At 44.8% G+C, this 13,650-nt stretch overlaps 1 protein-coding gene across 10 annotated transcripts in view; it reads right to left on the bottom strand.

The window, feature by feature from the left end:
- The window catches only part of SMYD3 (SET and MYND domain containing 3), a 758,748-nt gene that overhangs the window by 98,168 nt on the left and 646,930 nt on the right, over nucleotides 1-13,650 (bottom strand). For all 10 annotated transcript variants that reach the window (XM_050771870.1, XM_050771875.1, XM_050771879.1 and 7 more), the window contains one exon: nucleotides 8,246-8,420. In XM_050771870.1, the coding sequence (XP_050627827.1) occupies nucleotides 8,246-8,420 (175 nt within the window). The remainder of the gene's footprint in view (nucleotides 1-8,245; nucleotides 8,421-13,650) is intronic.

Below are 13,650 nucleotides of genomic sequence, written 5' to 3' on the forward strand. Positions count from 1 at the left end.
AGATCCTGCCTCTACAAAAAAAATAAAAATAAAAAATAAATTAAATTAGCTTGGTGTCAGGGTGTGTGCCTGTGGTTCCCCCCTCATCTACTCGAGAGGCTGGGGTGGGAGGAACGCTTGAGCCCAGGAGGTCAACACTGCAGTAAGCAGTGTTTGCACCACTACACTCCAGCCTGGACAACAGAGCAAGACCCTGTGTCTCAAAAAAATAAAATAAAAAGGAAATGAGGCTATCCTAAAATAGTGGCATAAACCAAATGATGATATTCCCCCGTCAGTGTCCCCTGGACTTCTGGCTTCTGGGAGAAGGCTTCCTCGGGTGGCCAACTAGCACCCACCAAGCTGGTCATGAGCACAGCCTCCAGCTTTACCCCAGTCACTCCAAAGCCTGAGCATGCTGGCCCTGGCTTCTGGGTACCCTTCCAGCTCAGAGGATGACAACGTGGAGCTAAAAGGGGGTTTCAGCTCCAAGAATGCATTAGGGAGGGCTTCGGGCTATCAGAGGAACCAACTTCTGTATATGAGGCTTTAAAGTAGTAGAATGATGAATGAAATCCTAAAAATCAATCAGGGACCCCCAAGAGAGATAAGTACTTGATCCACTGAAGGGCCTCCTACTCCAGCACTGTAAAAACCTTGTCTGTCACTGGCCAGGCCTGAGTTGGTCCAGCAATTCCTCCTCAGGGTCTCAAAGGCCTGGTTTTATGGAGCTGCTCACAGGTGCGCCTCAGCTGGCTGTTGAAGGCTCTCTGTAAGCTCCACCAAACGAGGACTTTGTATTGCCTGTTTTGTTTGCCACAGTGCATAGACGTAAGTAGGTCTCCATAAATATTTTTGTTGAAAAAAATGAGTAAGTGCCTGACCCAGGAACGTGAGATGTGCCCATTCAAATCCACCATGATCTATGCATCCAGGAGGCCATGCGGTAAGCTGAGAATCAGGTAGAGAAGATGGGCAGGCTTCTGTAGTCCAAATGATACCTCCTGCTCTGTCTCCTACCGGACAAGGCATATCTAAAGGTCACATTCGACTTCTTGCACACAAATAAGATTGAGGTTCCTACAGATATCTGATTTCCCAAAGCCCCACACCTGCTAGCATTGATGTGGAAAGACACACACAGACCTGGGGCAGGACGACGGCTGCACACTGGAGCTCATAACGGGGACAGGGGAAGGAACAAGCAGCTTCTCAGTTCTCTTGTCTGAAAGTGGATGTGGACTACATCCAGCATGCTTGCTACAGGAAGAGTTACCAGAATAAAGCTCAGGAGTGGATTCTGGCAATGCCATCCAGAGTGAAACAGAAGATGGGGTCCTCTGAAAGATGGTTGAGTAGTGGCCTCTAGTAGCCAGAGTGACAAACACTACAGAGATGTATGGCCAGGAGGTGACGGAAAGCACAGGCTGTGTGCATGTTCTGCCATGCACTGCAGCATGCTGGAAGCAACGAGCAGGCCACCTCCCCTTCCCCAGTAGGGGCTCCACATACATCAGCAGCACCCAATCATTTTGTTTCATCCTTAAGACAGATGGGAAATAGGCAAGCTAGACGAAGGCGTGCTATGTGAAGCTGCCAGATCACTTAAGCCTGTCTGCTGTCATCCAAAGCTCTGTCAGCACATGGAACACTTGTTCCAATGCCTGAGGTAACAGCGAGGGTCAGAAGAGCTGCTACATTCAGGAGTAGGAGAAGGCCCAAGGCATCCTGCCTCCTCTTTTCAGAGGTGTTGAAGGGCCAGAGCTGATGCCAGTTTCGTGCAGACTGTCCTAGATTTTTCTTCCAGAAGTAAGAGTACAAGGCTGGGCCATTCTCACACAACCAGGAGCCTCAGGGCTGGAACCACTCCACAAAGCTGGGCAATGAAGGTCTTTACCCAAATGTACAGGTGGCATCTCAGGCAAGGTGGTTAGGGTTAAAGGAAGTCAAGGTACTTTACAGGAGTAGATGGTTGAAGCAGAGATGGTCTCATCTCTCTTGTTCCAAGAAAAGAAGAGCCAGAGAAACTGGTCATAATGTTCTCCGTTATCCTCCTACCTAAACCCTCCTATTAGCTCTGGGTTATCCATAAAAGTAAAACACAAGTAATGAGGCCTAAGCGCAAGTCAGTGGTGTAATAAATATCTACTAGTCATTGTCACATCTTTTTTCCTTCTTCTTCATTTTCCCTCTTTCTCTATTTCCCTCTCCTTCACCTCCTTTCTCATTGTATTATTTTATGTCTAGATTCTGAATTAAGAAAGTCTTTCAGAATTAAATTTAAAAGGCTTATATTTAAAAGTTTTAAAAAATGCTTGGGTCTTGACGGCTCCTTCCCTCATTACTGTGCAGGTGATCACTGCCCCAGTGACCCAGTAAGAAATCAACCTTACAGAATGGACAGCAAACAGAAAGAGGCCCTGATTAGGCATGCCAGATAATTCAGTATTTCACACATATGAACACACACACATACAGAGCTCAAAATCGTGCATAGAGGGTCTTCCACTAAAGGTACTTTAACTGAAAACTAAAGCATGGAAAACACGATTAAGTGGCTAAAAGATCACTGTTTACATTAATAAGCAAAGAAGAAAACATTTATTCATTTATCAGGTGAAGTAATTCTATAAATCTCATCAGAGACAATGAAGGCAAACAACATCTGTGGAAAGAGTGTTGGATGAAGTTCAGATACTTATTTTCTCTTCCGGGGAGAGAACAGGCTCTGATTTGTTCTCTAGGTCCTACTCCATGAGCATGGTTTAGCAAAGTTCTAAACTAGATACAACAGCCAAGGACCCTGCCTGCGCTCTAGGAACGAGCTTTGTTGTCAGAGACAATGACACAAGCGTCCTCAGAGAGCAAGCTAACAACATCTGAGCAACACGGAGAGATACGGGATCCGGAGGGGCAGGCCCAAGCAAGGGCTGGGCACGTGACTGCACCGAACGCGCGCTCAGGTCCTCCCACGGTGACACGCACACGCTCGCTCAGGTCCTCCCACGGTGACACGCACCTGGGATGAGGGATCGTGAAGGGCAGGCCCAAGCAAGGGCTGGGCACATGACTGCACCGAAGGCGGGCTCAGGTCCTCCCCCTGTAACATGTACCCGGTAAGCTCTGCAGGCTTCTGTACCAGAATGTCACATTGACAAAAACCCTTGAAAGAACAACTGGGTTCTTCAGAAAAGCCTGCTTGAAAACAGCAGTAGAAGGTACTGTTATGAGGAGATCTTATAGTTTATCAACCTATCTTGCAAAGCTTCTCAAAAAAAGAAAAAAAAAAAATCCCCCGCAAAATTAAAAACTGATGGGGCTGCTATGTAATTAACTTGCAATTTCTCAGTTGCAAACCCCTGATTTGTAACCATGGCAGGTACACAAACTACCGGCTGCATTATACTTCCACTGTCTCCACCTGCCCCCATTTTTTCTGACAACACAGCACAGAAAACTATCTGAGCTGAAATCCCACTCTTATCAGCTTTCTTCTCCTTGGAGATTTCATAGCCCACCCCCCCTTGCCTCTTTCTCCGATCACAACTTAAGTCTCTTCATCATTCTTGTTCTTTTGCCTTTTTCCCCAGGTACATCACAAAAATGTCATTCCCACCAGCACAAAAATACAATTTATGGACAACAAAATTAATATCAACAAATCTCACCCTATAATGTGGGCTTTGATGAAGGAATTGATGAAGGCCCTAATAGGTTTTAAAATGGCTTTAGAACAGATACACTGGAAATCAGTGTCATCTCTTCTCATATTTTCTTGAGGAAAGACTGACATTTTGGTGTGTGTGGTGGGGGAGGTACAATTTGGAAATGGTTATCCAAATTTAAAATAAATATAACTTTTATTTTAAGTTCAGGGGGACCTAAATTTGATGTAGCAAGTTACCATTTAGGAATTTCTCCTACGGATTTACCCTATGGATTCAATTAATCATGGCATTGTTTGACATGGTACACATAAATGGAAACAAGAGAGACTGATCTAAACATTATGGTATATCCATGAGATGAAATACTATGTATCTGTTAAAAAGAATAAGGTGGAGCTGATCTAGGGAGGAGAGAAGAGAAGCAGAGAAGAAAACATTTATTCATTTATCGGGTGAAACAATTCTATAAATCTCATCAGAGACAATAAATGGCAAACAACATACGTGGAAAGAGTGTTGGATGAAGTTCAGATACTTATTTCTGGAGCTGATCTAGAGCTGATCTAGACAGATGTCTAAACTCTCTTGTAAAGTGAAAGAAGTGACAGAACATGGGCTAGGGAGTTATCCTTTTTTTTTTTTCTTCCTTCGTTTTCCCCCCACACTAAGGAGGACCTTTGGCTTGGCTTCCCTTCCCTTTTCTCTTTCTAATCTGCACTCCTCCATATGCCACCTTAACAGACATATTTTAAAAACCTATTGGAGATGAGTCTTTCCCCAAGCAAGACAAGCAAGAAAAAGGCAGAAGTGCAGGAGAAAGTGGAAGAGCCCACGTGAACAGTTCTGAAGGGAAGAGAGTCAAGAATAACTTGGAAAGCAGAAGAAAAGGAATGGGGTGGGGGGAGCGGGAGCTTTAAGAAAACATTCTGTGTATTATGATGGAGCCACTGTTCATGTTTTCTGAGAGACCCTGGCGAAGGTTAGGATTACTGTTGATTTTCAATCCTCTGACACCACGCTAAGACTGAGGTCTATGTGGCTCTGGAATATATTCACACTGGCCACTCTCACACAGAACATTTCCAGAAAGAAACTTTTAGCCATGCCTGTCTTTAAGGAGTGGGCCAACAGTTTGAAGATGAGGCTGATTTTTACCTTTCTGTCCTCTTAAATGGTCCTTCCCTACAAGCATATGCCAATCTCGCAAAAGAAATGAACACAACATGTGTGAACGTCCTGAGAGTCCTCTTCAAAGCCAGAAAAACCCTCTGTATCTCCTTATCACTCTCCAGTTCCGGAAGAAAAGTCAAATTGAATTTGTATTTGACAACATTTTAAAACAATGCGTTCAATTTTGTATTTTTCTCTCCTTTTTTGGGGGCTGGGTGGGGGCGGATTTACAGCCCATACACTGGTGCTACCAAAGGCCGAGTAGACTTTCACGGGTTAGTCTGGGGAACTCACCATAATCTGTCACCATCTTTAACAGGAAAATGCATGCCAAGTTCTGAACTGGCTAATTAACATTAGACTAAGTTAAACTTTTCAATAAAATTTATCAAATATTTTAAAATTATTTTCATTCTACTTAATGTTTGCAATGCTAAGGGACAGACGAGTTTGCATATACAGTCACATATATATGCCGATACTATCAGAAGACATGCTATGGGCTAATGCTAAATATTATACATTTCGTTGTATGTGATTTCTATCTTGTTTTATGAAACATGAAGGACCTAATGTTGAGCTGCATCATAAAAACTGAGTAAAATCTATTGAGTAAAAATAAATGACAGAGTAGCGAGAAGGGAGCTGAAGGCCATAATTTGGATAAAAATGGAATAGCAGCACTTTCTCCTCTAAGGTCAGCAATTAAAATTTAGCGAAGGTCAAGAGTGACAAAATCATCAAGAAAGACTTGACCTCCATCTAGTTGTTGCAAACAATATATTAACATTGTAAAACTGTTACAGCAGATGGCAATGCAATCATCCCTTGGTAACTCATGCCTAGCTAACCGTCTGTGACCTTGGCTAAAGGTCAGCAAAAGGCCCACCCCCAGCATCTGCAGGGAGCGGATGTGGAGGCCGAGAGCACCCAGTGTGAATTCCCTCGTGCACATGTGAGAGGTGAAAACCACCGCCAACTTCTTCATTCCTTCCTTTGTTCTAAAATTGCTAACGGCGTTGCAGGGTACCTGGCCTATTTGCATACATTCCTTATTTTTACCTCTGCCTGAGCTAAAGGGGAAAAAGGCAAAGTATGACAACATCTACCCTGCCCATTTCTCTTAACTTTGTTGGTTCAGGTTTATTTATAGCCTTTTCCTCAACTACAGCTTTAAAAGCAAATGATTCGTACCTCACTCATGTGAAGTGGATCAATGCAGATTGGATTTCTTGAAATACCACCAAAAAGCAGCTCCTCAACACACTCCAGGGAAGAGAAGCCAAGGGAGGCTTGGAAATTTGTCACCCAGTGTAAGAACAGAGCACACATTGACAGAGAGACTGTGACCTGCCAAACACCACGTAAATATAACCAAACATTTTCCAAACATAACGGACTGTATTCTGGTGGCGAGGACTTGGCCTCGCTTACAAGAAAGGCCTCTTTGTTTCTTTAAAGTCAGTCAAACTGCCAGTTACTTAAGGGGTAAGTTAGTGCCTCAAAGAGGCCCTGGTGGATGTGGGGAAGAGAAGGTTGCAAAATACATGCAGAACAGACACCTTGTAGGTGTGTGGTCTTCTTTATGGATGTGGTGGACCCATTTAAAGTTTCTGTGCTTCAGAGTGGCCTGGGCAGGGCAGGGCAGTCTGGGTGTCAAAAGGAAAGCGAAGATAAGGCAGAAGAGTCAGCGCAGCGCCAGCAGAGAGCCAGCGGCTGCTGATGGGGGCCTGGAGAAGAAAGGGTGTTTTTCAGTCTACGTCTTTTGGATGGAGTCTGTCCGTTCACCCAGAGGCTGTGGTTTGGCTTTCTCATAGCAAGCTGTGGAGTTCAGAGAGGTAACGCCAACCATCTGACCTGCCTCTTTTTGCAACACTAAGGCTCAGAGATGAAGCCTTATCTCTTTGAACGCAATCCATATTTTCTGAGAACCCACAAGATTGATCACACTCAGCAGGCATTTCACTGCTCATGGGAAAGTCTACAGTCTCAGCCCTCAAGCCAATCCCTTATACGTTTGATTAAAGCTGACTCACAGTCTGGATTCCAGAGCCGTTCACCCACAGGCAGTGGAGGAAACCACCTACAGAAGTCCAGGAAACATGCTCAGGGTCAGGCTGGTGCCACTGGCTGGCCAGGGACCTCTGCCATCCACCTGGCTGGTGGAGCCTCTGCCGCCTTCGGGCTCTGCACCAGGCTCCTGACTCATGCCTGGCTTCCTGACCAAGCACCTCATTTCTGGTTTCCTACCATTAGTCCGAACAAATATCCTAGACCTGGACTCACTTCTGTTCTTATGTTGACTCTGGGAACTTCCTCTCCCAGATGTCTCCTGAGAGTCTTCCTCTAGTGGGAACAGGAAGTACCCCGGGCTCTGACTTTTCCACCTGCCCCTCTTCACTTACAGCCTCTCCCTGCCCGTTGTCCTACGTTGCATAGGTCTGGTCCTGGATTCTCCCTCTGCTTCACCCCTTTGGACTGACACAGTATTTCCACAGTCTGCAAAGCTGGGAAATTAAAGATTTGCCCAGGATGGACCCCCTGTTCTCCAGGGACCATCTCCCTCTGCCATCGCTCCCAGTCACAGGTGCTTTCAAGGTACCTTCCCATCAGCAACCTTGCTCTGTGCTAGAGACTGAGCCATTCCAACCTCAGATTATGGTCCGCTGTCTCTGTGCCCTTCCCCTTGGGCTGCTCTCAGTCTCACCTTCTAGAAGGCAAATCAGGGTGCAACATCCACCAGCACCTAACTCTCAGCAGTTCAACACTACCCTCCTCAAAGCTTCTCTGAGATAAAAACATCTCAGGGCAAAACGCCTTCTGGTCTCAAGGAGCTGAGATCAGTCAAGAAGCAAAATCACCAATCGCTCCTTCACCTGACTCAAGGATAAGCTGAGGCAGGGCCATCTCCCTGCTGTCTTCCCTGGCTCACAAGGTAATTATGAAGACAAATGATTCAACTGAAAGCATAAATCCTGAGAAAGAGAAGGGACCAGGATTTACTGCCAGCCAAACCAAGGGCCCTGTATGGCCATCCTCCCCTGGACCAGCAGAGGCCAATGACACAGCCTCTCAAGCTAGGTCTGAGCCCGCGTTCCTCTCCAGCTCCCCCAGCACCCTGAGCCTGCCTTTGTCATTGCAAGCGCCACATCATATTGTAATCATCTGCTCCAGATCGAGACAGCATCTAATTAGTTTCTGTACACCCACGGTGCCTGACATGCAGAAGGAACTTTACAAATGATGAATGAATGCATAAGTGAATGAACAAGGGGGAATGAATAAAATAAGACTTGGTTTTACACAGTGGTTGAGAAGCAGCTGGAAATCCTCCATGCAAAGCAGTAATCGGAATGACTTCACGACACCGATCTTTGCCCAACGTGAAGACATCCCAGCCCTTGGGTTGCCCTCTCCCTGGGACTTGCCTGTACGGCTCCATGGTCCGAGTACCATAGAACAAGGCTTCCTCCAACAGGCCGAGGTTGATGCAGGCGTCCATGGCGCAGTCGAGCACCTTCAGCTGGTAGATGTTGATATCGGGAAGCCGCTCAGAATTGCTGCTGATGATCGCCTGGCACATGGCCAGAACCTGCTCCCACTCTGTTATTAACCTTAGTTAAGGATTCATTGTCTTCATCGAGAAAAAAACCAAAGTGAAATTAGATTCTCTAAAAGGCTGAAGAGCTCCCAAGCGCAGGAGGGAGGGAAGCACCCGTTACTTTTCACAGAGGAGCCGCCTGAAAACACACTTGAGAAACAAAAACACACAAGTGGCATCTCAGTGAAGTAAATTCTGTTTACATCAACAGACTAGAGTGTAACCAGGCCTGCGCTTTGGAGTTTTAAAACTTTCAGGCCAGGCGCGGTGGCTCACACCTGCAATCCCAGCATTTTGGGAGGTTGAGGCAGGAGGATCACGAGGTCAGGAGATCGAGACCATCCTGGCTAACACGGTGAAACCCTGTCTGTACTAAAAATACAAAAAATTAGCCGGGCGTGGTGGCGGCGCCTGTAGTCCCAGCTACTCCAGAGGCTGAGGCAGGAGAATGGCGTGAACCCAGGAGGCGAAGCTTGCAGTGAGCCGAGATCACGCCACTGCACTCCAGTCTAGGCGACAGAGCAAGACTCTGTCTCAAAAACGAACAAACAAAAAAACCCGAAAACAAACAAACAAAAACTTCTAAAGACCTGTTCTTTCTTCACACTCCTAGATGTGTTCTCTTTAAATCTAGTCATAAATAAATGCAGTCCTTTATTAAATTGGACTAAAGATTAAGTTAATTCGGTTTTAAATTATTTACTCTGTTAGCTTCTGTTTAAAAACTGATTTGAAATTAAAGATGCTTTAGAGAGATTCCTTTTTCAAAAGGAAGAGCTCATGTTTGCTTCTGTGTTATCTGAGTTCTGGGCATACATGAACCCAAATACACACACAACCCACAGGCACACACTAGGTGGAGCAATGTGAAGAAATAGATTTCCACGGGATCTCATCTTTTTCGATAATAAAGCAAAAGTGACCCAAGCCTATACTTAACCAAATAATTAAAATCTGTGTTATTTTAAACCCCCAAAATAAGAGACAATATTAGGAACGTGGCTTATCACATAAATTGCTGGCAAGGGAAACGATGCTTTAAAAAGGATGGGGAGAAGACTCAATATCCACTTCTCAGTAACACTGACTTTCTGATTAACTATGAGTCAATAACAATCTCATGTAGCCTTGGAGTGACTTCACTTTTTAAAACTGATATTCCCTGTCTTAGAGGGGCAGTCAGAGGACTGAGGACATGGTTTATGGAGCATGCTTTGAATCCCTCCCCAGTGAATTCTTTGGGAAACAGAGCGAAGGCGAGAGTGCAGGACCCTGGGACCTCATAGTTTCTTCACTGTGCACTGTTAGGCGAGTCGGAGACCAAGGAGGGTCCTGAGCTGGGACTTGCCCTACTCTCACTCCTGTCCCACCTTCACCCAGTGGAACTCCAAATTCATCTGCTTTGTATGTTGTCATTCCAGTGGGAGAAAAGGTTTTGAAGATCGGAAATGGCAGCCTAGCCTTCGACTGTAGAAAAGCTAGATTCAGATCTAATCTAGTCCTGTCATTTATCAGACTTGAGGTTCTGAGAAAGTCAGAGTGCTTAATGATACACCAGAAATAAAAATGACTAATGTCAATGTAAGAATGAGTAATATACTGTATGTAAAATGACGCAATTTGTCATGTGTCCTCTCATGAGCCTGGTGGAGTGCTGGGTGTCACAGACACAGTGGGGAACATTTCGTGGCATGCACAAGGCACACACGACACAAGCATTAGTGCCTTCCACCTTCCCTCTGTGACGTGACCTCTGAGCCTGACTGGGCTTAAAGAAAGTGGTTCAGTGGACTGACTTTAACTGAACTTCCCTTCATGCCCCCACACCCCTCCCACTCCCACATGACCTGGTCTCTTTACAATCCATGCTTTCTGTGCCATCCCCGGCCCCTAATTCAAAACCCTCTTCATGGAGGTCCTAACAGAGCATGCCCAGCCCTGAACAGCCAACCCACTGTGTATGCTCCCCTCTCTGTCCAGCAAAACCTTCGTCTTTGAGTGTCCATGCCCTTCTCAGAACATGGTTTTCCAAAACATTAGCAAATACTTCTAATAAACCAATCAAGCCATTCCTGACAGTGGAGACGAATACCTTTATGAACTTTCACAGGAAATATATTTTCTTTCCAGCAAAGGCTTCCCAGAGGCCCAATATCTTACTCCAAAAGATGAGTTCCTTGATGAGAATTTAAAGCACCACAATGCACAGCTGAGAGCATTTTCTGTCACACCCACTGCAATTTTAGGATGAGTCCTGTCTTGGAGGAATTGACCCTGATCCTAAAAAAGGTCCACTTCCTGAAGAAAAGTGAGTCCTTGATTTGCTTTGGCATTCATCTGACATGTATGTTCAAAGTTTGCTGAATGTATCCTCTAGAGGTTGGGGGAAGCAGTATCTTAGGCAATGCACTGATTTTGTAACAGATTGCTGGGCTAACCTCTGTGGCTTTTCATTCCAGGATTAGAGATTTGACGAATTATCAGGAGGAATGACTGTCTCTTACACAATGCTAGACATTTCTGTGGCAAGACTTGTACCTTATTTTAACATTGTGCTGTTTGACCTCCACGATTATTTGCCTGTTCATTTATGTATGTTCCCACTTATTCTAAAGAGGTTTGAGGTGACAGGCCTTAGAAGTAAAAGCCAGATGTGATGTTCTGCAGCCACTCATAGGAATGCATCTACTTTATCCCCCAGCAAGCTGGAAGGGACTACGTGCCAATTTTCCTTCGCAACACTGGCAACTGTCTCTTGGCAAACAAGGCAAAACCTTTCCTGCAAAGCACCCCAGTGAGCAAAAAAATGGAATAATTTTAACTAAGAGGCTTTTCCCCCAAGTTACTACTGACATGTATTTGCTCAAAGATTTAGTCCCTGGCATCTGTGTGGTGTTTATTACAAGTGACTCTGTTCCAGTAAGGAGCTGAGCTCTAGACCTAGCAGGGCTGGATAGCCTACCCAAAGAGAATAGATTCTTAATGGACAGAACAGATACCCTTTTTTCCTGAATACTTTTAAATGACCATAAGAGGATCAGGGGAAAAGAGAAAGAGAAGCACAGTAAATTCACTTGGGAATTACTCAACTTATTGAGATTCAGACTGTCAGTCCACAGAGTCTGTATCCACTTGATCATATTACTCTACTGCTTAAAAAATCATTGCACGGCCCCCTCTCACCTATGAAGTCTAATCTGTGCATGGCAGTTAAGGCCGTGCCACCTTCCCCTCCTCTCATACTGCACAGTCGGCAGCTTCTCAGCAGCAGTGCATGTTCTGTGCATCTGAACACGTCATCCCTTGTGTTGGACGCCTCTTCTCTTGGTTGGCCTGGTGAACTCCCACTAATCCTCCCAGACGCAGCTCACTGGTCACCTCCTCTGTGAAATCTTTTAACTTCCCAGAGTTGACTATTGTGTCTTTGACGCCGCTGTAAGTCTAGATCTTTACCAAAATATGTATTAATGGACATTTTACTACCCCGCTATGCAGGAGAGTAGTGAATGCAGGGCTGTGTTTTCTAACTTCTGTCTGAACCATCAGGTGAATGATGACCGGCAAGGTACTCAGCATACAGTCCGTTTTCAGTAAAACCTTGTACGGTTGAAACTGAACTCTGGCTGGGTTATCCGGGGGCCCCAATACCATGGCCAGGGCCCAAACAGAACGAGTGTACTCCTCTGCGCATAAAAAGCTCTTTGAGCCCATGAACAGGGGCCTCCTGTTCCAGAGTGGACTGTTTTCCCAGTATCTTCTATCTCATCATAGACAGGGCTTCAAATCCCTCCTTAATCTCAGTTCCACCCCTCAAAACCAGTTGTTTTAATACTTCCTACCTCAAACTGAATAGAAAATTCTAGAAATAATCGGACCAATACTATCACCTTCTAATCAATATTAATGCAGCCCAAGATCACAGTAGTAAGATGATATTATACTCTTAAGTGTTGTTAAATTTTGCTGTTTACTAAAGCCCTAATTTATTTTCACATGTTCTTATGCGTATTTACATATTTGAACTTTTTGATCCAAATAGAAATTGTATATATGTTCTTGTTATATTTCATCTCTTTAAAACTTGGACACCGTTTAAACATTTAGGGATCTTTTGAAGCCTTTTTTTCTTTTGAGATACAGATTCTATCATCCTCCCTCTATTATCCTCCCCATCTACGTCACTTTGGAGATTTCAGAAACCTGTCCTCAGTATCTTTGTTCAAGGTATGGAATTATGAATTAAAGAGGACCGAGATGGAACAACAACACTCCAGAATGACACTGAATCGTTTAACATCATTTTTTCAGTGTAGCTATTCAGTTAGTTTTGCTAACATCTAACATAAGTTTCTTGACTACTTTTCGTCAAATCCCTTTCTGAAGTCTCGATACAAACGTTACCACTCTCTCTGGATTCACTCGCTCTTGGAGAAACCCTGCAGCATCATGATGATCACTGCTTTCTTTTCCATTCCTTAGTAACCAGTCCGAGATTCTCTGCCAAGACTGCTAATCAGCTCAGAGGGCTATCAATTCAAAATTATGTCCTTCACCTTTACAACTGGAAGCCTCCCTCTACCTCCCTCTCTAGCTCTCTACAACTCTTTAAATAGCATTGTCAGCAAATTGGAAACGTTCTTAGTGCCTGGGATGTAATTTACCCCAAAGTCTCTGAATGACCTTTTGCAGTCTTTTCATCCACCTTGATCTCTTCCTTCGTGCCTGCTGTCTCCCTTCATCGCAGCTTTGCTCCAGTGAACTCCTCTACCAGCAGCGGCCTCCCTCTCAGCCTCGGCCTATCCAAATCCTGCCCCGACTCAGGCTATCTTTTGCACCGTAAAACATCCGTGGAGCCTTCCCCATTGACCTTTATCCTACGTGATCTCTCCTTACTCTGAACTTTGGCCCACCTGTGGTCATTACTATTCACGCCGAGAAAATGTGTCGTGCAGCAAATCCCCACTGCCACTGTAGTCATGCCTGGTTTAATACGAAGCTTCTGGGTCTGAGGGTCAATGGCACTGAATGACAAGGATTCTGAGCTATTCTTTCCTGGAGATGTCAGTGGTTATGGGAGAAGATAATTGAGGAATTTGTCACCTTTTACACGTAAAGAGACTAATACTTACTTTCCTACTACTATTGGGCCATGAGTGTTGATTATTACCTAAAGGTAGTGAGTTATTATTCATGCTGATCTTGCCACGATCTTCCTTGTCATTAGTCAAACCG

This window comes from Macaca thibetana, chromosome 1 (assembly GCF_024542745.1).
Source record: "Macaca thibetana thibetana isolate TM-01 chromosome 1, ASM2454274v1, whole genome shotgun sequence".
NCBI lineage: Eukaryota > Metazoa > Chordata > Mammalia > Primates > Cercopithecidae > Macaca > Macaca thibetana.